Source organism: Crassostrea angulata, chromosome 8 (genome assembly GCF_025612915.1).
Source record: "Crassostrea angulata isolate pt1a10 chromosome 8, ASM2561291v2, whole genome shotgun sequence".
NCBI classification, from domain to species: Eukaryota; Metazoa; Mollusca; class Bivalvia; order Ostreida; family Ostreidae; genus Magallana; species Magallana angulata.
The window spans coordinates 29,100,394-29,127,876 of record NC_069118.1 but is presented as its reverse complement, the minus strand read 5'-3'; the positions used below and the strand labels follow the sequence as shown (position 1 = coordinate 29,127,876).

The 27,483-nt window shown below is 32.2% G+C and overlaps 1 protein-coding gene across 1 annotated transcript in view; it reads right to left on the bottom strand.

The window, feature by feature from the left end:
• The window catches only part of LOC128159363 (plexin-A2-like), a gene marked incomplete at its 3' end in the record, with an annotated part of 112,307 nt that extends 90,256 nt beyond the window's left edge, over positions 1–22,051 (bottom strand). Inside the window, exons 1-9 of the mRNA XM_052822427.1 lie at positions 20,839–22,051; positions 20,151–20,366; positions 18,776–18,895; positions 12,324–12,430; positions 11,069–11,201; positions 10,624–10,780; positions 10,145–10,238; positions 1,334–1,424; positions 184–318 (exon numbers count right to left, since the gene is read on the bottom strand). Coding sequence (XP_052678387.1) covers positions 184–318; positions 1,334–1,424; positions 10,145–10,238; positions 10,624–10,780; positions 11,069–11,201; positions 12,324–12,430; positions 18,776–18,895; positions 20,151–20,366; positions 20,839–21,915 — 2,130 coding nt within the window. The remainder of the gene's footprint in view (positions 1–183; positions 319–1,333; positions 1,425–10,144; positions 10,239–10,623; positions 10,781–11,068; positions 11,202–12,323; positions 12,431–18,775; positions 18,896–20,150; positions 20,367–20,838) is intronic.
• Positions 22,052–27,483: the final 5,432 nt, after the last annotated feature.

The following is a 27,483-nucleotide window of genomic DNA, read 5'->3' as shown; positions in this document are numbered from 1 at the left end:
AACACTTATAGAAAATAAGATAATAATATACGTGTAGTTACATGTTGTTTTCCCAACTTTCACTTCATTAATATCCAAGAAACCTGACCGCAAAACAACTACAGTAAAATAGATAACACAGTCATCTTTGATTTTATATCCAAAACATTGCTACGCAATGTGAAAACACAATCAGAATCTTACGTCTTTGGGTACATTAAGATTATTTCCTCTAAATACAAATGTCCTAGACCGTCCAGTTGGAATTGACACGGTTTGATTTAAAATCTGAGGACATGCCGTAACCTTAAAATAAAAAAAAAAATAACTCTTCAAATTCTACGCCATTTTTTGCCATGATCCATTTAGGAAATATTCTTTATGAAGCATGTCTTTGTATTGTTATTTCTGTTAAATCTACACATACCGGATTAAATGGGTAACCAATGGCTGCATTCTGTAAGAGATAAAAATATACTAGAGACTGGTTTAGTAAGAGATGGAAAGCATTTAACAGGACTTTGCTTTGACCCTTACATGTATCCCACTAGTGAATCTAGTCCAAATCATTGTGTATTCTTTACTCGACTAGCAAAATATAAGTGAAGTATCAAAATATGTCAAAGGAGAAAAAATAGTCTTCGAAGAAGAAATTTATGACTTCTGTCATAGCCCAAATTCAATTAAACCCCCACGTACAGCAGGAAATGTATCGGTAAAGTCTGAATGAAGAAGAAAAATTAATTCTAAAAGATTTCTTTGACCTCACAAATGACTTACATAGGTTAAGCATAGTTTTCGGAACAGCACACATTTCCTAACAATCCCTTATATACAGTTAGACAAAAATGAAGTAATGGGAGATAATATGGCCAAAATAAAGTATTTTCCAGGTCTGGCATGATTTTGAAAATGACCTTAATATTATTTATCTTTACCCTAGCGGTCTCTTTGAATGATATATGAGCTAAACTGGGCAAACGGATAGCAAATATTCACAGGTGATATCTGATAGACAGCTAGACAAATTGATCCCTATGAAGGGCATGCAGAGCGGTGCGATAAAAATCATAAATAAACTCAGGTTTAAATTTTGTGATAAGGAGCTTTTTCTGTGGTAAAGAGAACCAGATTGATGTAACATCAAAAAATATATATTTACTCTCTCTCTCTCTCTCTCTCTCTCTCTCTCTCTCTCTCTCTCTCTCTCTCTCTCTCTCTCTCTCTCTCTCTCTCTCTCTCTCTGTATATCACGCATGTAAGTTTTATTGTTCAAATATATCCACAATTGAAAGCATACTAGCAATGATAATTAGTACCTCGGATACATTTTCTTAAACAAATATTTACTTACATTTATGCAGCTACTCCTGGATGGTTTACATACAGCCTCCTCTGTACACCAGTAACAATCTAATCTTGTTTCCGCAATGCATGATCCACAACTAAAACGTGAAAACAGACAAATTTTGTAGTGCTGAACCCTCCAAATAGTGCATTTAGCGTATATTGGACTATTTCTGACAGGCAAAAATTGAGTCCTAGACTGCGTATTTTAAAATACTTTACCTGTTTTTTTCTTGTTAGGATAGATATATGTAATAGCCATGATGAGTGAATAAATATAAGAGGCCAAATTTCGATAAGAAAACTGCTCTGAAACTCAGACAAGCAGAACAATACCGAATTGGTCACACTGACAAACCCATATCCCTGTTTGAGTTTGTGTTACACATTTAAGATCTTCTGGACTTTTGCATTATGCGAAATATTAATTGACCAATCTGAAAGACAGTTTTCTAATTTTGAGTTTGGTTATTTTTTGAAATATACAATTTTACATCATTTCGTCACTGATGCTAAAAATGTACAAGACACAAAAACCAATAATTTTTTTTAATGCAAAATTGATATCAGGTTAAAATTTGTAAGATTCAATTACAATAATATTCATTTGATATTGTTCATCAATGTCCAAAAGCTGTTCATTTAAGACGACTCTTAATTGGGAAAATTCCAGCAATTTTTCAAACAAATGAAAATATGTTTTCCCTTCATATTTAGCCTTTAACCCCCTTCCCTGCAGTAACGCACTTTAACGCATATACCGTTGCCCCACAATCACGCATTTTGACGCATATACTATTTCCCCGCAATCACGCACTTTAACGCACTTTTGTTGTTGACTGTTACGGCTCCGATAACACGTAATTTATTGTTTTATTTATCAAAATATATTGATGGTATCATTGTAAAAGATGAATATAATAATATTTTGTCATTAAATTTCAAAATCTTTGGCAAATAACTTTTTTTTTAATTCTGGAAATGTCAAAGTTGCCCGATTATTTCGCAAGCTTTGCGCGACAAAATTTTTAATGGCGGCAAGTGAAGTTGATTATTTTAATTAAATTAAACCTGCCATATACAACGTAAAATATCAGTCATATTACCCAGCGATCGGGAAAAGATGTGCTACCGATGAGATTTTAAAATAAAATGGCGTGGATGCCGGTGTAATGAAGAATAATGACCCCCGTAGAATAATGACCGGGGGTCATTTTTCTACGTAGAATAATGACCCCCCGGTCATTATTTTACGCCGAAAAATGACCCCCGGTCATTATTCTACGTAGAAAAATGACCCCTTTGTCTGAAAAATAAGTGTCATTTTCATAAAAATGAGCACACCCAAAATGAAGAAAAGTGACTCCTGTAGAATAATGACCCCCTTGTAGATTAAATTTTTTCAGTATATTTTTTTATTATTTGTGAAATAGTCTTTACACTATTGTAATTTTTACTGCTGCAGTCTACAGAAATATCAGAAATTATAATTCATATTCAAATAAACTTAAAGTAAAAGAAGGGGTATATCTTATAAAATAAAAATCCTTCCGTTATAACAAGATATTGACGTATAGCATCGGGGTATGGTTGTCATCTTAACAATTACATTTACATATGTCTATGGTGTTCCGATAGGGCCACTTCGACCTAAGTTGCAAAGGCGATAGTGCGAAGGCGAAGGAGCAAAAGTGCGAAGATGCGACGATGAAGCGCGAAGATGTGATGCGTAAAATGCGAAGGTGCGAAGGCGTAGGAGCGATACTACTATCGCTCCTTCCCAACTTTGCACTCTGGCCTTCGCATCTTCGCACCTTCGCCTTTTTTTATTGCATTCAGCAAGTCTCGGTCGATTACATAGATTTTAATACAGGCACCGTACTCGCCAAGGTTTTCTGATTAATCCATGCTATTATTAGTACGCATGCGCTAGGCCATCGCGCTTACTATGAATGTTTATAAATATTTTAATGTGTACATGTAACATATATGTTTACCAGTGCTGGCTATGCCTAATCATTATCTACTCCACACAAAATTTAATGTCCGCAATAATGTGTATATATGCACTCCTGTCACTTACCAGCCGTCTGTTTACCGTGGACCAAACACAGTAACATTCTAATTTCATTATGTGACACTCCTTGCTCATGCATAGATCTAATTGGGGATAGGGGGTCCGCCCCCCGGAAAATTCAATATTATTAATTTTACGCAGTAAAACGGGAGAGGGAGTCCGGACCTTATCCTCCTGGATAATTTAATTTTATTAATTTTATAAAAAAAATCAAAATATGCCTCGGAACCTTTTAAACGATGGAGAGCTCCGCAATTATAAAACATAGGTAATCACAGATTACAAAGCTCACCGAGAGGAGGCATCACCTTTATGAGGCATCACCTTTATGAGACCACCTTTATCATATTATGTGAAAACCATCCATTATGATCTTGGATATTCATGGATTCTGTTTTGAAACAATAGCGTATATCATCTGTTAAAAAATGTATGATAATGATATGTTAATCAATACAATAATATAAAATTAAAATTGCATCCTATCATACTTACAATATATATCATATAATACCATAAAATACCGTAACAAATTATGATATGATATTGTAACGTATGATATGGCATTGTAATGTGTTATACATTATAATTGTTTTTGATCAAATAATAGAATATCATAAAACATAATACAATATAGTATTATATGAAACAATATCATATTGCAATAATACATCATAACATTGAAACATATGATATTTTATTGTATAATTAAGCATTGAATCATTATTTTTTGAAAGACGTGGTCTCATAACTGCAACGGTGTGTGCATATAAATTGTATAACGCGCTGGCCCGTTATGAAAATGTGTTTGCACTCATCGTTGCAGTTATAAGACCTCATCTTTCAAAAAATAATGATTCAATGCTTATATTTACGTTTTTTAAACACGTATTTCCTTCCCGCAAATATGATTTTTTTTTAAAAATCTTTGTCTTATTCAACGAGTAATGCGAATTTAACGGAATTGCCACTGGAACAGCCGAAATATGCTGACAAAAATAGTGCACAGCGTTTTAAATTCTAATAACACAATTTTATTTTTCTTTCTGTAATTTATAAATTTACTCTTGGTAAACTAAAAAATTAATCAATTGAATTCATTTAACTGTCAAAATATATTTACATCAATGAAATATTTATCAGCGTTAGTATAATATCAGGTCATCCGGTTTGAAGTCGCGGGAAGAGTCAGTTCTTGTTCTTCGAGAAATACTGAAAGAATAATTAATGTATTCATACGCACCAGATTTGGTGATTGGGTCTTCTGTGTTGTGCGTAAATATCACTCAAATCAACCAATGCAATTTAATAGAGGGATAGAAAGTGAATGTAAATATTATAGCATGATATTGTATTGTATGATACTGTTTCATATTTGATACGTAATATGATATTGTATTATATAATACAATATGATTTGAAACAACATTGTATCATATAAATGATACAATATCATGGGATAAAGTAAAATATTATATAATACAATCATATTATACACATTGTATCATATGATCCAAAATTATATGTTTAAATATCATAAAATACAATTTCATGTGATATAATAATATATCATAGAAACCAATATCATATTATACTATATCGTATGATACGATATTTTATAATATTTCAATATCATATATACAATTTCATGTTATTTAATTCTATATTACAGAAATCAATATCATATTATACAATACTGTATGATACAACATCATAGAATATACAATATAATATCATAGGATGCAATATTATATATTGCAATGTCATATGTAAAAGTACATGTGATTAAATAATTAGTAAATAATACAATATAATATTATACAATATTGTATCATAATAATCAATACTATACATAACAATATCATGATACAATATTATATCATAAAATATCAAAAAAATTGATACAATATTTTATTGTATCATATAACGTTTAACAATATAACATATGGTATTATTATTATATTGTATTCTATTAAACAATAGTGTTTCAAATCATACAATACTATATCATAGGAATCATGTTATATCATTTAACAACAACCACATCTTTCTATCAAGCAGGTTTGAGTGAGGTAGGAAATTTCTCTAGCATCCTTGATAATGGAGATCAGGCTCTAAAGCAACCTCTGCGTTTCATTTATAATATAGTTAAATCAACTATGCAAGGTATCATCTATTCAACATGTGACCTGTTCCAAAAAACTAAACCTCATCAAGAATCATAAACCTATGGCTCTGATTCAGCATTCAAGCCTGTCAGGTGCATCAGTATCATAAGACGCACCATCCATGCAAGATTGGTGAAGTAAGGACCAGTGACAACTACGATATCATCATCAGAGGCACCAGCAATTAAAACTTTTACCTCCTCCAGCATCTCTAACATATGGCTCTGATTCAGCATCCATGCCTGTCAGGTGCATCTGTATCATAAGACACACCATCCATTCAGGTTAGGTGAAGTAGGACCTGAAGTAACTAACTCTTAAAGATATATATTTTGAGCATCCTTAATAATGGAGATCAAGCTCTGCATCTGAAGTTACATCTTCGATTCATTTATATTACAGTTTAATCAGCTATGCAAGTTTGAAATATTACTATTATCTATTAAACATGTTACCTGTTTCAAAAAACTTTATATTATCCAGCATCCGAAACCTATGGCTCAGACTCAGCATCCAAGCCTGTCATGGTGCATCAGTATCATAAGACGCACCATCCATGGACGTCTGGTGAAGTTAGGACAAGTAATAACTAAGATATCATCATCAGAGGGCACCTGTTTCAAAAACTTTAACCAGCTCTTAAAATCTTAACCTCCTCCAGCATCCGAAACCTGTGGCTCAGATTCAGCACCCAAGCCTGTCTGGTGCATCAGTATCATAAGACACACCATCCATGCAAGTTTGGTGAAGTACGGACCAGTAGTAACTAAGATATTATCATTAGAGAGCACCATCAACAAAAACTTTAACCAGCTCCAAAAAACTTAACCCTCCAGGATTCGAAACCTATAGCTTAGATTCAGCATCCAAGCCTGTCTGGTGCATCAGTATCATAAGACCCACCATCCATGCAAGTTTGCTGAAGTACGGACCAGCAGTAACTTAGATATCGCTATTAAAGGGCACCTGCAACAAAAACTTTAACCTGCTCCAAAAACCTTGACCTTCCCCAGCATCTGAAAGTTAGGAACCAGATTCAGTAGGTTCAGATGCATTAACCATGTAATTTTGGTGAAGAGAGGACAAGTAATAGCTTAGATACAGGAGCTGCAACTAAACCTTTAACCAGCTCCGGACGCCGACACCGGGGGTATAGCATATGCTCCCATTGACTTCGTCTCGGTGAGCTAAAATAGCAAAAGCGCGAAGATTCGAAGGCGAGAGTGCGAAGTTACAAAGGCGAAAAAGCGATAGTAGTATCACTTCTTCGCCTTCGCAACTTAGCACTTTCGTCTTCGCATCTTCGCGCTTCGCCGTCGCATCTTCTATATTCTTCATATTGTACATGAATTATACTTGCATTGAGGATTTCCACAATACAAACTGCTGGGTATACACGTTCATCACCCAGAATTAATGATGAAACCTAAATTATGAAAAGATTACTCCACTGTTAGGCATTATAACCAAGCTGTAGTTAGTAGGCACTGACAGCAGCCATTACGCCAGTAGAGGTTAACTGCCAATAAAGAAAATCGTCAAAGTACTGATAGTAATCGTACAGAAAATATATTTTACTTTATCCTCGGCATACTTTAGTAAGTTTAGTTAATATCAAGATGATTAATGCTTCAATAGTTTGTATGAGCATTGGTAACTTTGGATACAATAAAGATCGTGTGATCAAAATCAAGGGGGATATAAACCCTTAACATGGGCCCTAACCTCTTATCAACGCTTTTATAAACAATCTTTTCTTAATATAATCGATCAGTGTTTAGTATCTATTAAGATTTACTATAGTCAGGTATTCTTCACAAATTTGCTCTAAAAGAATAAAGTATATTCATGATCACAAAACAACATTTGAACAAATGTTTAGAATATTGATGTTCATGTATTACGTAGAAGAAAACAAAACTAACGCAGAATGATTTTTTTAAAAATCACTTTCCCCAAGAAGTGTTAATAAGAAGTATTCATATTCCGACGTTACCTGCCCCCTTAGTCTTTCTCCATAAAGATATATACATGTATCATTCTTCGACAGACAATTCATTCACCAATGAATATTGCTTATAGAATTACAACAATTATTCTTTCATGATTATTGTTCGTTAATTATCACACAATATCCTCATTGTGTATGAATTTTTCTTTATTTGTGTCATTTCCCGCCGTATGTCGACGAGAGAAGTGACGTAACTGTTAACAATCAATTTGTTGCAATGTCAGAGTGTTTTGCGTGTACTTGCTACGGATATGAAAAACTATATACAGCGATTTATTTACAAGTCCGGTTTTTATAACTTCAAAATCAGTTGAACAGAGTGAAAAATTAAGTAATCTTTGATACGGGGTAACCAATTTCTATTCATGTTTACGGGGGGGGGGTCTTTTTTTATGGGGGTCATTTTTCTTCACGTTTAACATGAAGAAAAATAACCCCTGGGTCTTTATTCTTCAGAAAAATCCAATTATTCTTCAGCTAGGGGAGTCATTATTCTACGTAGAAAAATGACCCCCGGTCATTATTCTACGGGGGTCATTATTCTTCATTACACCGGCCGGAAACCCACAGTAATGGGACGGTGACTGAGGTCATTGGTCACATCAGTGAAGTCATCAGAAGAAAATAATGTTGTAGTTAAAATTCAGCGATGTCTCCACCGATGTTCCATCGCTTCTCATCGTCAATACATCATTAACACATCATTTAAGAATCGGCCGAGGTATGGCCGATCATTGTCCGGTGCCATTTGAGTCAGACCTTAGAGGTGTTTAACAAGTATTCCTTTTAAAGGAATGATCGGCAATAATGATATATGAATAGCTAGAAGCAATCAACATGATCAGTTTGATGTAAATAATTTAAAAAGTACTGTATTTTTACAAAATTGGAATATTTTGAATCTGTACACCATAATTTCATCATTATAAACCGTCAACAAATTTAATTTTGAAATAAATGTGGGGAAAGCCGTTCGTAAACTCCTCGTCTAGTTTAATATTTTTAACGTAATTATTAAATGTTAATATATCTTCTTCTTCTTCAAAATACTGAGTAGAGCTCTTCAAAGAGCATTAACAGGAATACAAAGACAGAGTTGTATTAAAACAATTTAAGGCGACTGAAAAACATTGAATGCCATCATATCTTGCTACTGAGGTCGCATTATAACGTAACCTTGTTTATAAATCAAGCCGTCTTCCTAGCTACTGTTATGCAACATCAATAGATCGAGGTCAGTTTATGGAGCATCTTCGTATGATTGAGGTCTGTTCATCGAGGTCAACTGCATTACTGAATGAATCTTTCGATCGAAATTTTTACGCGTGAGACAAAATGTTTATTCTTGAATTAACAGGTCGAACTGTATTTTATCTATGCTTGCATCTCTTAAGGTAAATGAATTGAAATAAAACTGAGTAAAATGTTATATAAATACTAAACCAAACAAAGCGGGATGTGTGCGCACGTGGAAGCATTTGCCGGATGCCTCATATGGACACAACAGTGATCGGCCGATCACAAAAACATCGGCCGATTATCGACCTAACATTTGCCCGTAGTCGGCCGATGTACTCCTGATATACGAACGTTGTTCCCGAATTTACGAACGATGTTAAAATAAACTACACCAGCCGATTTCAGCTTGAATATCCGTATATGTTTAGCAATGCATCAATGGGCCTTTATTGGGCTTGTACGAGTGGTTGCTGCAACATGGCTCATCTCAGATGTCTCGGTGCCAAAGCAATTATAGTTTATTGAGCATGATAGGTTTGGTAATTACTTTGTAAATCTTCGGCCGACCATTATCCTGTCATCATGTGTGTAAGATGACTGGGGGGGGGGGGGGGGGTAGTAGTGTGCCTAGTAAGCTAGTATGCCTATGACATGACTCCAACTTCTCAATATTTCAATCTTTTAAGGTGAATTTAGGAACAATTATATTTCCTGCGAGAAAAAGTGGCGGGAGGGAGGGGGGCTGAACCCTCAATGATGCTATGTGCCTAATGGTAAGGTCTAACTTTGCAAACTAACTAAGCCCCCCCCCCAGCACGCCCCATGGTTCCGACGCCTATATCAGTTAATCAGAGAGTTAGGTCCTTTCAATACTGTATTTGCATTGGTGTTAATCAAATAGTAATACTCATCTTAGCTAAAATGGCATCTGAGCATACATTCACTTGATGTTTCCCTGTCGGAAACCTGTCAGAAAACGCCTATTTACACATTTTCATGACGCCATTTCAACATTAAGACGTCATAGGGATGAAAACATTTTACTTACTTATTTTCAATATGTTTGTTACTTTCTGTAATTCTATAATTAAAGCTTTCTTAGGAAATTAAATTTTGGTGGCAATAAATGCATGATAATTTATGTAGTCCTTTTCAAATTGATTTATTCAGTAGTTTCTAAGTGTAGGTTTTTAAAGTCAGACGGACAGACAGAGATAAAGACAAACAGACAAGGTAAATCTAGTTTACTTCCAATTCTTGTTTGAAAATGGAATGGAATGGAATGCAATTAATTCTCAAACGTAGAATTGTCACTAGTCATACCTGGGAAAACTGGAACATTTGATGAACAGTATCTGTCTTTCAGCTATGACATTGCCATTCAGCCAGATCTGGAGTGGAGTTTCTTCTTCTCGGTCTGGAATGATTTTTTTTTCATAAAAAACTTGTGAATAAAATAAATCCATAGCAACAAAGATGTTCATAAATCTACATCATCAATTGTTTTTATTGGTTGCTTTTAAAATCTTCTGAATCTAGTATGTACATGTATACATTGTAACATATTTTAGAACTCCGAAAATATAATTCCCTACCTCCTTCTGTTATGACGTATGGTTGGAGAAGTTTATGAAACTTTACAACATACAAACATAAGCTTTTATAATTCACAGTAAGCTTACAATAATTCATTGGTATAAAACTATAAGTGTAGCAGATATTTAAAGAGTAGTCATATTGCCATTGCTTATTGATTAATGACACATAGTTCATGATGAATCATTAAATTGCTGATACGTTATATGATAACATTATACTTTGTTCATCCCTGGGTTCGATTATACACTGAATCTTATCAGATACAAATACTGTTGGTATAGATCTTCCCCCAAGTCTGCATCTCATGTTGTAATTAGCTTTCAGTGGTGGCTTAAAAGTCACAGACAAATTCACTGATACCTGAAAATAAATGTTTTAAAACTGTATACTTCATCAAAACAAATCGAGATTAGTGGAACTGAATTAGCTTGCTGTAGAGCTTTTTACATTATTTTCTGTTTATTTATGTGACGCCTACCAAAACATTACACTAATATGAACTAGAAATATTCTTTAACCATACCGTACTTTGACCATTGCTTTTTTATTTCCATGATATAAACAAATAATATAATATATAAATGAATATTTAGAATTATTCATCCAGCTCATCAAATAATCATATAAAAAAGTAAATAATGTTAATACTGTATTGGTTCCATCCAATTTGTAAACAAATCCTGAGGGATGGTTCTGAAACTCCAGACTAAGACATTCTTTTTTCACGGATGGAAGCCAGGAGTCAGGTGACAAACTTGAACATTCTATTTTTGTGCTACATCTTAATAAAAAAAACACTGATTCATAGAATTGAAAGCCCAATTATTATTTGAAGACAATATACGTTAAAAAAAAAAAATAGGACCAATTTTTATGTGCAGAACAATTTTAATTCCCTTTACTTCCCGAAAAAGAAAGAATCTAAAGAAATAAAAAGACATTTTAGCAAAACACTAAATGATCGTGTTAAAAATTGGGATATTTGATTGAAACAGAGTAAACTGCACTAGTTTAATGTCATGACATGACTCAAACTTGTTTCCAGGTGTTTTTAAACGGAATTACAAATATGCTACAATTTAAAATCGCTAATGTTTATATTAAAGTTGTATTATACTGACGTGGATATCTTATCTGACTAATAATTTGAAGAAAAATACAAAACATTTTAATTCACCGTCACCTATACTTGTGTTTTATTAAGGTATCCGATCCATATTAGGACATAATTATAATAACTTGAAAATCAATCATGTATCAAATACTCTTATATCAATTCAAAGCATTTTAGAGTAGAAAAAGATTAAGCTAGAGAAATTTCCAAAAATATCATTTACTAAGCAGTAATTAATTAATGAAGATTGCATGAAGGTCTATTGGGACAAGCACATTTTTTAATAATCATTAGGAATAGGGAAACTATTTAAAACAAATTTTATACCGTATAGATTTTTTTAAGAATAGAATTTAATAGATTAGAAGCAAAGGGGTCAAATCTTCGATAACAGGAAAGCTCTATTATTAGGACATATTATACTCTTACATAATGATACTTAAACATGAAAAGTATGTCAAAGTTCACTGAGTATTAAGCCCATACACAATTGCCATGCATCACAATTCCTTGAACATGGGTTGTTATGGATTGGACATCTTAAAGAAAAATTCATCCCTATTCAAAATATCGAACAATTAAATGTCAATTTTTACTGCCACCAAGACCTAATTACAATGTATGTTGCTAACCAATGCGAAATGAAAAGATTGGCGTCAAAATAATATTAAAAAATATATTGAAGGTTCAATAGCTCATTTCATACCCCGTAAATAGCTTTGATATACGCGAACATACTTATAAGATAGCTGTTTTACATGATTCTTCACAAAAGTTTAATAAGCATACCTAGTGTTGGTTACACACCATCCACAGTTAGCATCCCTTACATCCATACATTGCATACAGTTATCTGAATATCGACCACACTGGGTCTCCTGGATCCACTTCGATATCTGAAAGCAGAGAAACGTGCGCTTTTAATTACTTATTGAAAAAGAATGGCCCACTTAGCACCAGGTTTTTTGGTCTTTTTCGGTCGCTTCTGTTGCGTTTATTTCATACTTAATATTACTTTTGTTCAATTTATTTAAGAGTCTTGTTAATTTCCAACATAAATTAAGATCTTTAACAGTGTTACAATAAACTCATTCTATGTTTTTCTCTATAGAACTTTTGAAAAAGAAAATTGTCGCTTAGCTGCCCTTGATCTAAAATAAAATTGATATCAATATGCATAAGAGGTGGAGCTGACATTACATGTATCAGAATGGTACCTTGATTAGACTAGCATGAATAACAATGCCATTTAAAAATAATATAAAACAATTACATGTATGTGATCACCTTTCACCATAACCCTTTCTATTTTATATTAAAGAAGTATATTTTTACTTTTTTCAACAATACGACCAGGCCCTTGTAACTACGGAAGACTTGAAATCAATACATTGTCCTAGTTAGCACATAACATGCTACCTTACACGTCTCGTGATATAATTTTGTATTCACAATGTTCCTGAGGTAGGAAATCACCTGGTGAATTAAAATATTCAACATGTATCAACCTTGGTTACAACAGAGAAAGCGAAAGTAAGAAGAGGCAGTTTTTTCTCATTTAAACCATGAGCACAGGTTAGTCTATTACATGTTATTTCCCTTTGACATAACTAAGATAGTGCAAATATACAACTACTGTTAATTTAACGGAAAACAATAGAAAAACATGTGCTAACTATGTATGCAGTCAGTATAAAACTTGGCGTCTTCATTTAAGCATTGAATGCTTATATTTGGATCCCGTCGGTCCTATGAAACACCAAGCGGTACAGATCTAGACAAATTGAATATCGCGCGTTACTGTGATAAGACAATTTGGTAGTTCTGGTTGGCGTGTCATAGGACCGACGACATCCAAAAATAAACATTCACTAATTATATTTATATTTTCATACTGATGTCTATTTGTATGAAATATTGTGTATCGCTGCTATAAAGCCATTATTTACGCTCTTAGTCAGGGATATGAAACATACATGGAACAGTCATTATAACATGTTATTTAGTTAGCTTCTGCGAAAAAAACATAGTGCCAGAAATATTGTGTAGAATTTTTTTTTAAGGAGTAGATATACCTTAATTATTGTTTTTTCAAAAGTACATATCATTATAAAAGATTAAAAGTTTAATTTAATCTTACAAAAATAAAAATATTCAAAATATGTGAAGACGTTTATTTTTGTGCTCATGACGCATGAATTAGCAAAGTGTATTCATAGAAAAATGAACGTTGCACATTTTCAATACAAACATAAGGGGAAATTTAATTGAATGTAAATATTTAAACAATAAAATGCTTTCTTTTGTGATTCATTCGAGATATGAAGAAAGCGACATTGCAAAAAAATACATAACCCGCGTTAACGGTTTATGTATATGTATTCTGCAATTATCGCTACCTTCATAACCCGAGTGAATAATCAAAGAAAGCATTTTAAGATGAATTCGTTGTAAGAATCAACATTCGGTGGCAACGCATAGACACAGATTTTCTTCATACTTGAGAATGTGATAGACTTTGGTGAGTAAAAAAGCCTAACACTATTTTTTGCTATGTGGTTCCGTTGCCATGGTAACCGAGGGTAAAAATGTAAAAATTGCATTGTAATGCTTATTTGAGAACATATTGTGAGTAATGTGTACAACCTGGGGTTTTCAGGGTAGAATATATTCTTTAAAATAGTTGCATTTTTCAAAAGAAAGAAACAAATTCATGGAGAAACGCAAATTCTAAGAGCGTTACCATGGTTACGAACCAGAAATCTTAAAATCTGTTTTCTTCATGTAATATGAAAAAAAAAGTGCAAATCTTGGATTTTTTGTTAACACTAATAGGACTGTGCAATTATAAATTTTAATATAAAAAGTGAGAACATTTGCTGTAGTAACCAGCTTAAAAATAAGTAAAATAAAAAAAAAAATTTGGACATTCTTGAATGGATACTATTCACTTATAATGATTCATATAAAATCAATCCACGAGAAAAAAATAAAGTACGTCCTTAACTTTAATGACACTTGAAAACAATCTAAATTTTTTCAAAAATTACTGCCGTTGCTGCCGTTGGACAAAAAGTAAGAATTTCTGTGTAATTTTTTCCATACACTTCTCTGTTGCATTGTTTTTTTGTGTTATATAATGAAAATTCAAATATATTTTAGAAGTTCCAACTAAAACAATTACAAAAAAAATCTAAAATCGGGAAATAAAGCATATCAAAATCATCTTCAATTTCTCAGTTTTTCTTATTTTTTGGCCTTGCTGCCGTAGTAACGAATGTCAATTTTCATAACAAAATATATATATTGCATGGACATTTATTACGATGTTAAAATCTTACAGTTTCCTATTTTGGCTTATTAAAAAACCGCAAAAAAATGATTTTAAAAATTTATAACGGTTTTCATGGTAATATTTAAAAAGTTTTTGATATAATTAAAGAATTGAAAATAGGACAAAGGCTGTTTTATGTCTTTGATAGTTTACATTAGTGTGCAAAACCTTCTAATATGGCTTCAAAGTAGGTAAGTTTTGCTATTTTTCCATGTTTAGTCTCGATTACTATGGCAACGGTTACCCCCAGCAACCAAGTGGTTTTTTGCGTTTTACACCTAGATGTGTCAATGTATGAAATATAAGGCAAATTGGTGACTATGCGTGACCAGACCCTTTTATAAATCTTTGATTCTTACATAGAATTGATCTTAATGTTTATATTAACATCTTTCTTTTAGCTAATTGATAAATCGATTAAGAAAAGTTAGTAAAATTCACTAAATTACTGTTAATGTACGTAAGTACGTATTTAGCTTTAAAAAACAGCCAAATCGTCTCCTTTGAGACATTGAGTCTGACATCGTCATGATTATTTCGTGCAGTCCATGATTTTTCCTACGTCGATGTTGGTTTTGACAAATCAATTAACAGGGCGTGTCGATATCTGTCTTGTCAGTGTCTTGTCAGTTTCACCCACTGTAGATTTCCACAAATTGATAAACGGGGCGTGTAAATTTCAGTCTGACTGTTTCCATACAGCTTTGAATTAACTATAGGTTTCCATAAGAAATAGAGGGAATAATACATGGTAGATATAAATATTATCGTATGGAGAGTCAAAAAATTGTGATGACCCTCTGCCTATGAAAACCATTCGTACTTGGTAACTAAATTCTTAAATTTAACGCAGTTACGTTAAGTTGCATTTAGTTTGAATGTTGACCGTTTCTGCATTTGACAAACTATTCTTCTAAAAGTTTATTTTCTCGCAAATATGGCATGTCCTTAAGTGCAGTCGTCCTTTGGTATCCTAATGTTTTACAGAATATATGTTTATATTCATGTAACAATAGGAATTAACTTTTAAGAATAATTAAGTGCTTTTATTTACGTTTCCTAACATGTTTTTAATTATGTCTTTAATCAATCTGGTGATGAATATATTGGGAATTTATTAAGCTTTTGTATAAATCCCAAGCAAATTGTTTTTTAGAACAATAACGTGGTGTAACTTGTTTTGTACGAATAATTGTATGTACAAATTAATCATAAGAAAGGTTAGGTGGCACGGACAGTTTTTTAAATACAATTCATTGTATTTAAATGTGTGTGGGATGTGTGTCTTCGGAACTCTGTAGCTAGAATTTCCTCAGTTCCCATTCAGCACAAACAAATTACTTTAATTCACATTTTATAGGGCCAATCATTAATTTCTAAAGAAAATTGCTAGTCAAAAACTTTAAAATTTTCTACATACTGGTTTTTATGAGATTTTGACTCTTTCATATTTCGCTAATTATTCGTGATTTTTCAGCTTTTTAGACATTCCCAAGCTAATTCCCTGCAAAGGATTGACCTTCCGTACCATGTTGCACCATCACATGTCAGAAACTTACCAGTGTATAGTTTACAATGTCCCATCCCCCTACTGTTTGTGTTATTTTACCTCCCGTCTGTAACTTGCAATTTCACTGTGTAACGTCAATACGACAGTCATAGCAACAGGTTTTGCATTTTACTTCTGATTCTCTTGTACCTGATATATGGGACCTACGTATTGCATATCAATTTCAACAAGAGACTTCCCTCTAATTAATGATCATTTCATGAATTTTAGCAACACTTATAAGCCTTCAAGTACGGCAACTCTCAATTTTACAAAAATATTGTCCCTTACTACCTTAGACTCCACTAATTTAAGATGTGTGCACGATTTTTGCCTCACTTTTTCACGTTACACGCCAGTGAACATGTTTTGTAATGCGCACTACTTTGGTTAGCCATGGTGCAAATATTTACAATATTTGCTATATTACACATGTCTAGCTTTTAAAATTAGATATCGTCGAAACTCTGTGAGTGAACAAGGGTGCTGCGAAGATTTTCAAAGAGTATTTGAACGGTAAGAATGAGAATTTTGAACTGATCAACTGTTAAAATGGACGAGATATGAGCCACTTTTATACATAGGTTTTTGAAGATCATCGCCTCTTTTTAATTCTCGGGAAAACAAAACATTTATTGGTTGTGTTACTAAATGACTACGTAAATATATATATCATAATCAGATTGATCAATCTTATAGACGACTCGGCTTTGTCACGCCGTCTATAAGACTAATCAACCCGATATATTTCCCTATGTAAATTTTATCTTGAAACGCGGGTAGGTTAAAGCAACTCCGAGTTTAATGACCGTTAAAATTATAATCAATTTAAAAAATGTTTATTTTTATGAAAACAGCGCGGGATATTAGTACCAAGTGAAAGAGTTCACCAAGATATTATTTTTCTACTTCGGAATCGACTCAATCTTTGAAGCTGCCGTGCCATGGTATCACGTGACAGTTAAAAATAGATCAATTGTTTACCTTAACAAAAAATCAAAAAGTGTAACACTACCCCGAAGTTCATTTGTTTGTTTGCTACAATAATTCGATTGGCAATTAGTTCATGTTTATTAGTATTATTGCTAGAATCCTATTGTACATCGCATAAAATAAATATTGTAAATATTTATCAGAAACCCTCTCAACTTCTAAAATTTCATTGAAAATACTACGTATTTTTCGTTTAAAACAACAAAGCACACGATTCTAGCAGCACTTTTTAGGTAGTTTAGGTCACATACCGTTGATATTTACCAAAATCATCTTTCCTAATATCCGGGGTAGTGTTACACTTTTGCCATTTTTTGTACACACTGACAGAGGAAAGGCTGGTCAAGCCATATAAATGTCGATCCGCTTACCTTATAACACTCGCTGATTAAACAAAATATCCATGCCTGTATTATCCTGATTATATTTTAACTGACACTCATCTAAATCTTAGGTATCTGTATTAAATAAGTCTTATTTTGCCATGTTTACACTGCATTTCGATAATTTGTCTCCCGACATGATCTTCTCTTTTAAACATGCTTGTGACGTCATCAATGATAATTATACGTAATAGAGAGAAATCAAAGATATATTCAGTTAGAAGAGTTTCTAGTGATATTTTATGTCTGTAGTTTTTATAATTTAAACCAGAGATAGTTACAATCGACATGTTTCTGAGTAAAATATGACATCATGCTGCTTATTGTGACGTCATATTGATCAGAGGAATTTGATCGCTACGAGTTGCCTTATACCCGCGAACTGGGAACATTTGCTACTTTATGTAATTAAGAATGACTCTGAAACTAGTCACCCTTCCTTTTAAAAACTGGGTAAAATTACACAATTAAGAAAGTATTCATGTATTCTGTCAAGAGGAATTTGTGTATACGCCTAAAGCTGAGCTTAATATTCATCTGAAAGGGTAAAACTTACTTTGAGTCTGACTTTACGAAATGTGATTTTATAACTTAGATTAAATATTACATGAATGCATATAAAAATCGCTCAATAATAATTGATAGATTTTTTTTATTCAACGTGAGTGGGGCAATTCATACGATAATCAAGGCCTAAACCAACCATACTTGCACTGCGTGTTTAAATGTTGCACACTTTTTACAAATAGATTTTGAGCAATAGATGATAATAAATAAAGTGCGCTAATTTACCTAACTGTGATGTTTATATTTATGAGAAAGAGAAAAAGTTTAATTTGAATCGCATTTAAAATTAAACAGATTTTGAGTCACAAAAATTTAATCAGAATGATTGAATTCTAGCAATGTACCAAAGACGTTTGAACTAAATTTGCACGAAAAGTTTCAAATTTTTGTTAATCAATAAAACAACAAAAATTACCTTGTTTTGAGACATAAAGTATATCTCTCCATTCACATTTCTGACAGCTCTAATTTCAGATTTATCCACTCTGATTTCCCGAAGCTCAATCACGACTTTTTTTACTGCGTCATAGAAAACCTGTTAAGCAAAGGAGGTTGGTTAGTCACAAAAGCTTACTTGGGTACTAGTTCAATTTTATCTCATACGTGTGGTGTATACTACCCGTGTGATAAACATTTGCTATATCAAACGGGTAATGCTTTATCAAATACTTCCGGTCTGAACTATTTTTGACACAACCCCTCGCTTCAACGCTTCAGTGACCTATTTTCGAAGATTTGCCAGTACTTTCAACATAGCTATATCTACTACAAAAATTGATTTAAAAATGGATTTTGTCAAAGATTTAAATGATAAATATGAAGAAAAACACATAACTGCGTAGCATAGGCGTCGGAACCGGGGGCTTATTGTGAGATAGGGGGGGGGGTGGTTACCCCCCCCCCCCTTTTTTTTGCAAAGTTATACGTAACCGTAACCACACGACCCTTTTTTCCTGTTTGTCAAGATATTTGATAAGTTTAGCCCCCTTCCAACTTTCAATTTGCTTTGTGAATTTTATAAAACTGCATTACGTTAACTATCAAGGAGTTCATCCTGACGACGCGATGAAAACAGAACGCTCTGGTTTATATACAAGAACTTACCATGCTTACTGAAATAATGTTTCATAAGACTTTTATTCCACCACCAGTAAGCATACTTATTCACTATGTTTTTCATAAAACATCAACAACTGTTCCTCGTTCGAGTCAATTCAAACTAACGAGCATTCGCAACTTTGTGTATGTCAGCAAACTTGATTATTCAAGTCTTCTGATCAGTATTTCCATTTAATCAAGTGAATAAGCTCTAAGAAAAATTATTTAAAGCTAAAATATATTTCAAAGTTTATTTCAGTGAAACCTCACATTAAAACAGTTAGATTTATCTCAGAAATGACGTACTAAATTGTATTGCGCAAGGTCACAATATCTGCATAACACAACGTTGCATCATCGTTTTAAATCTTTGAAAAAAAATCAATTCGAGTCTTTAAGGGAATGTCTCAAAAGCTTTATGATATAAATCAAATTGTATGAGATAAATAGAACATCTATAATTGTGTGATTTTATATTTGCTTTATCCAACTCGTTGAAATGGTTATATTCGCTCGGCAAGCCTCGCGAATATATGCACAATTTCAACTCGTTGGATAAAGCAAATATAAAATCACACAATATAGATATCCTTTCTATATCACATGATATTACTAGTCAAAGACTAAGAAACCTTTTCTGGCTATTGCTGTAAAATCTTTAAAAAACAGTTTTTTTTAAAGTTTTGACTTACTTGTATGACATATCCATTATCTGTTCCAATATAGACAGTTGTCAGGTTGTTAATAGTTGAACTTCCGGCGACTGTGACTCGGTGAGACTTGGTGGAGTACACTGCATTACCTTGTAGTGGTAAGAGTCCCATAATGATACCAAACTGGGGTTGATTATTTGTCACATCATTACAATAATCTCCTTTGTGAAAAGTGTCATAAAAATTGGAAACTGACTGAAAAGTGGATAAAACTTAATATAAATAGACTTCAAAACAAGAGGCTCGTCAACCGCACCATTCAGGAACTTAAGTTTAATTTTCTTTAATAAATGTTCACACACGCCTTAAAAATTGTACTATTCTTATACAAGAAGCCAAAAACATATTCAAAAGGAACCAATAAGAAGTTTGTCTAAATATTTAATTTTGCGTTGACACCAACTTCTAATATTTCCAAAAATTATTGATAATGATAAATGGTTTTAAAAGCAAGTCATTGAGACATATTTTAGGACTCAACATATCCAATTAATGGCAATTCCCGAAAAACATTAACTTTTTCAATTTGAATATTGGATTTGCAGTGAATATTGTGATGTCTGTTGGCAACGTTTTCAGATTTTTCAAAGCTACCGGAAGAAGGTCAACACAAATATTCTAGCTAGCAATAAGTTACCATACACAACTTGTAGGGTTTCATACATACCAAATTGACAGATATACAGGTTGGAAGTCGGTTATCTTTATCAAATATCATCTCTTCTGGTCGAATATCATTCTTTGGACACATGTATCGGTGTTTTCTTGACTTTAGAAATGCCTGATAAATCTCATTTTCTTCAAAAACACACATTGCGGATAGAGTAGGTTTTGAACTTGAAAAAAGAGTTATTAAGTACCTCTTTCCAAACAGGGTAATAAACATTCCATGCTTTACATGTGTCAAGATTGTTTCTTGTGAATTACAAGATATAGGAATATCTTCATAAACTTTCTTTGGATCTTCACTAACTATGGACTTGCAGACCTTAACAAACTTTGATTGTGAATTCTGATTTACCAGAAGGAAAACAAATTTCTCATTTTCAATCGCCACTCTGTAGTCCATTACAACATTCACTGGTGTTCTCAAAACCATATCAAATATTTTTCCAAATTTTGAAAAACCTATCTGCTTGTGTGATAGGTCTGGTAAAACTGAGAATATGGCAGCTTCCTCCAAATTTACAGGGCTAAGTGGTAAAGTTGTGTACTCTTTCGCAAACAAGACAATATTTTGAAACATTCCAGGAGAATTTTTGTCTGTAATATTTAAGAAGATTCCCAAGGCGGAGGCCTGCTCATCTGAAACTAAGCGGACATCTGGGGAAGTGAGGGTAATGTTTAGAGACACCTTGTCACGTGTTAAACAAAGTCCACCTCTCAGTGTACCACAGGTAATCAAACTATCAGGTGTCACAACCATCACTGTATTGTAGTCGTGTCCACAGTATTCTTTAAACTCCACAGATGACAACTGTGGGAAACAGTCAACAACTGGTCCAGTATTTCTAGTCATCTTCTTGATCAGTTTTGTTCCATACATTCTAAACCTGTAAAGAATATTCTTGCCGCTCACAAAGACGTTCCTAGTTTGGTGATCAAACTCGATGTTCAATAGAGGAAAGTTTTCTAGAGGATTTTTAAACTGAGTTTCTAACTTCCCAACAATTTGACCTTCACTTAAAATAATCAAACAGAACCATAGTGTACAGAGGATTTGGAATATCACAGAAGCTTTCATGTCTACTTGTTAATTCGATGAATTGGATCCAGTCCCTTAAATATTTGGAGTCTTCTTCATTTGTATCTAGCGTTCTCAAGAAATTGTCCGCTTACAGGGCGCCCATTTAGTTTTTCTCAGTTTGCATAGTCATTTCCACATTATACAAGAAAAAAATGAAATAATTCTAATTTATTCATGTACATGTTTAAACATAATCGTGATAAATATACATGTTTGTTGCTGTTGAGAATTGTGTTCATCTTTTTATCATGAATGCCAAAAAATACTTACAAGGAATTAGAGAAAATGAATAGTGGAGAGAGAAAAACATAGAATTTCTACGAAACTTTATTAAAGAATGTGTACTTTCTGGATTTGTTATGCATTTTACAAAACATTTTTACTATTACATACGATATATACAGTTTCTAGACTTCACAGAACTAGAAGATTTGCAAGCCTTTACGTAATTCTGCTGTCTCATTAAAGAATTGGTACAAGAATTTGGGCATCACTTAATTAGATAATTATACCTTATCATAATTCTATTAATTAAACATTTTATCTGATAACTTGACAATGATACATACACACACAGGAATAGCAATGTATGCATTAAATACACAACTATTTTGATAAGGACATATAACTTGCTAAAACGTCCTGAAAATTCTTTTTTTTCTTAAACACCTACAATTTTTGGTTCAAAGGGACCATAATTTCCAGAAAAATAACAGAAAAGAATTTCCTGGCAATATGCACATATACACAAGTCGTCTCCCCTAAATGTCTACAAAGTCTCACTATATTTCATGCAGCGGTTCATGATGAGTTGCGTTTACAAACTGTTCATAGGGCCAAAATTCTAAGTTCAAATGGACCGAAATTCCCAGAAAAATAATGAAATCGAAATCTTATGGTAATATGCACATCTACACATTGTGTACTAAAAGCCTACACAGTTTCACGAAATTTGTGCGATGGTTTAAGAGGAGTTGCACTTACAAAAAAGCATGACTGATGGACTGACTGACAGACCAGTCAAACATTATACCCCTTGCAACTTCGTTACTTGGGATATAATAAATATTGAATTCCGCCCCTTCGGAATCCCTTTGAATTTTCTTGTTAAAAATATGTGATGAGCAAAACCAAATAGATGGAAAAATCCAGAAGATATAATTTTTTTTTAATCTGTCACATTATACTAAAATACTTATTTTACCTATAATTATCATTTAAATGATTACAGTAAAAGTCTTAATAAGTCCAAGCTTAAGCTTAGTTAATTCATAAAGTCTCTGTGAAATAGCTTCTTTTACATTTTATATATAAAACATGTGACTTTGACGACAATAAATCTTAACATGCCATATGATATAATGCCTCTAGTTTAAAACTACAGTAATCATAATATTCTTCAAGAAACATAAGAGTCGGTTTCTAGTTATAATATATACTAATATTATCATTAATAACTGCACTTGAATACACAGTAACATTTTAACTTCCTGTTGTTGTTCAAAGCTCCTTTAAGTGAAATGCTGCGTTTTTTACTTTTTTTTAAATATTTCAGAAATTATAGAAACTGTGTCATTTTAAGTAGATTCAGGATACTTCTTAACTCTTGCGTTTATGTAAAATATACGTGTATGCTAATATTTGCTATCCAAATTATTCATCTTTACTAATCAACATGGAAGGAAAACCACCAAGTTTTCATGGTAATTTAATCTGTTTGCAGATGCTTGTTGCAACCACTAGTAAAATAAAACTACTTTTGAAATAAGTTATTAGATGAATCAATTTGTAACAACTATTGAAATACAACCACTATTAAACTAATTATTTCAGAGAGGTTGGGGATGTATTTAATTATAAAAATCACTTTACCATTGAAAAACAATTATTGATATTTTTTAATCGTTGTTGGGAATGAATTTCTTTTTTAAATATACCTTTTAATGACTGTTGAAACACATGTGGAAAGAAGATTTATATCATTTTTGCAAACTACTTTCAAATGCAAGAAACACTTTATCTTACGAACAATCACAAATACACAATTAAGGTCTTAAAGACTTTCATTTTTTTTACGGTATTAATAACCAAGAGTATGAAATTAATGCACTAATGTTATGATTTTTACTCCTGTGCGGAAATAACCAATTCTCGCAGATTTACATACATATAACAAAAAATCTATATTTTTTCCTTTACCTTCCTCTCTCAAAAGATGTATCATATTTTATGAAAATTGTAAATTATTTGTACAAGAATGAACATCTTGTAAATTGCCAAAACTTCTATTTGAACCCCTGTACATAAAATATACAATAAAATCTGTTCAAACCGATTAAACATACCAACTATAGTAATAAATCTTGTCGTTTAATTTTAATCAGAATGGGGGATATTAAAATTCGTTTGACCATCCGTCTGGCCGTGTGTGTTCTATTATTCTGTTTGTTTGTAACATTTTCATTATTTACAACAGGTATTAATTATTTCAATTGTAGTTGGGGTGTATTTGATTATGAGAATCACTTTGCAACCACTATAGAAATACAAACACTATTAAAATAATTCATTTCAATAGTGGTTGGTGATGAATTTTACCCACGACCACTACTGATATAAAAAATGTTCATGGTGGTTCGTTAAGAATTTCATTACAAAAAATAAGTAACCATTATTGAAATACAAACACAAATACATGATTTACAACGTATTTCATTATAGTTATCATTATTGAAATATATCATTTTAATGGTGGTTAGAGATGTATTTCATTATAAGAATCACTGTGCTACCACTATTAAAATTCAACAATTATATTTTTTCCATAGTAATTGGGATTTAATTTCATTATTAGAATCACTCTTTATATCAATTGTTCAATATTATTTATAGATTAATATCATTATAAATATAACTATTGAGATTAATTATTTCAAAAGTGGTTGAGGATGTATTTCATTATTAGAATCACTTTAAAACCACTATTAAAATAAAACCACTGTTGAAATAAATTATTTCAATAGTGGTTGGGGATGCATTTCATTACGATCACTATGAAAAAAATCATATCAATAGTGACTAAGGATGCCTTTCATTACAACTAGCATTGAAATAAAGTATTTCAATGGTGGTTGGGATGCATGTCATTTGAATGTCTATTATATTGTCTATTATTAAAATAATTTATTTTAATAATGATAATTATAATGAAATACATTATGAAAATTGTTATGATGTTTTGTACTTCAGTGGTGGTTGCAAAGTATTTCTTATAATAAACTTCATAACCAACCACTATTGAAATAAATTTATTAAATAGTGTTTGTATTATAAAAGTGGTTGCAAAGTGCTTCTTATAATAAGTACAACCAAACTACTATAATTGAAATACTTTGTTCCTGTTGTGATTAACAAAAGTGTTACAAACAAACAGAATAATAGAACAAAAACGGTCAGACAGATGGTCAAACGCATTTTAATATCTTCCACTCTGATTAAGAGTAAACGACAAGATTTATTTCTGTCGTAGTTGTGTTTAATTGGTATGAACATATTATATTTTATTGTATATTTAATATACGAGGGTCTGAAAAGAAGTTCTGACAATTTACAAGGTGCGCACACTTGTACAAATAATTTACAATTTTCATTATATATCTATAAAAAGAGATAGGCAAAGGAAAAATATGTATGTTAGTCTGCAAGAATTGCAATTGGTGTTATCTGCACAACTGAATTAATTACATATAAAGTCTCGGTTATTATTACCGTAAAATATGCAAGTCTTTAATACCTTAATTGTGTATTTGAAATTGTTCGCTAGATAAAGTATTTCTTGCATTTAAAAATAGTTTGCAAAAATGATATACAACTTCTTTCTTTCCAAATGTGTTTCAATATTGATTACAAAGTAATATTTATAAAGAAATGTATTACCAACAACGATTGAAAAAATATTTTCAATAGTAGTTGTACTTCAATAGTAGCTGTAAAGTGATTCTTCTGATGAAATACATCCCCAACCACTATTGTATTCATTTATTTCAATTGTGGTTGTATTTCAATAGTGATTGCAAAGTGACTCTTCTGATGAAATACATCCCTAACCACTATTAAAATGATTTTATTTCAATAGTGGTTTTATTGCAATAGTGGTTGCAACATCGGACCGAGCATTAAGGTACAACTGCACACTGAAGAAGTGGTATGAGAAATTGTTGACTTAAAGTTGACAGTGTTTTAAAACGAGAGAGAAAGAGATAAAGAGAGAGAATAGAATATGTTTTCAATCTTTAATTACACATTATATATAGGGCTGGTCCTAGCATAAATACAAGTTGTTGTTTTTTTCCCCCTCAAACAGTGAAAATTTTCGTTCTTTTACAAAAACTAGTCAACAAAACATGGGCATGATTTGCTAGTTAGGATAGAATTTGAAAAAAAAACCAGTGCAGGCAAAGTTAAGCCTGGAGAAAGTCAAGTGCTGTTTTAATTTTAAAAAGTATTTCTCACATGCTTCATTGTCTGGGAGAATACAAGACGAGAAGAAGACGTGAAAACGTTTGCATGTGTAATAGGGCAAGAGAAAAAAAAACCTATATACAGTATATATCAATGTAAATTGGTGTAAAAAAGTGGCCTTGAATTACATCTAAGCCGGTCTACACTCAGACCAGAGCGGGTTTTTTTTCAGATGGCTGGGGTCACCCAAATCACAGCTATTGGTTTCTGCATGACAACATTAGAATGATGTATAACCTAAACCTGACTCAAATGGTGGAAAAGTGGTGGGTGTCTTTTAATAGGATAAGTTTACCTTCCAATATAACTGATATTGATACCCCCATCGATCTAGATCCAATAAAAAAAAAACCAGTGTCACTGTCAACTTAGCGTGAGAAGGAATTAAAATTAAAAAAAAGTTGTGCTTTACATATTTTAAAAGCACAACTTTTTTTTTTAATTTCAATTCCGTCAACTTAGCGTGAGAAGGAATTAAAATTAAAAAAGGTTGTGCTTTTTAATTAATTGTTGTGCTTTTTAATTAATTTTAATTCCTTCTCACGCTAAGTTGACACTTAGCGTGAGAAGGAATTAAAATTAAAAAAAAGTTGTGCTTTTACAATAGGGTGGGGAAATTTTTGGGGGAGGGGACAACCTTTAGAGGTGGAGAAAAGGAGAATTAATACGCTAATTCTTAAACTACGTTCCCATAATCATGTCTTTTAATTGATTTTTGAGGTTATAAAAAACAACAAAACAAACATACAGTTAAAATGCCAAAATAATTTAAAGAATCTGAGTGGCTGGAATAAATATTTAAAAACATATCCTTGTATAATGGAAGTCTAATTATATCCCTACCAGGCAAAAATTGGTTTAATTCCCTTTTCTATCATTTTTAACTTCCTTCATTGTATATTACCTTAATTGCAATATTTTGTTAATTACTTTTTTACACAGACATATAAGTGGCCAGCAAAGGGAAATGTTTACAGTGGGCACTTGTTAATAATGGCCTAGCTGTATTCCAGTTTTCTTTTTAAAAAGCAGTTTATTGATATC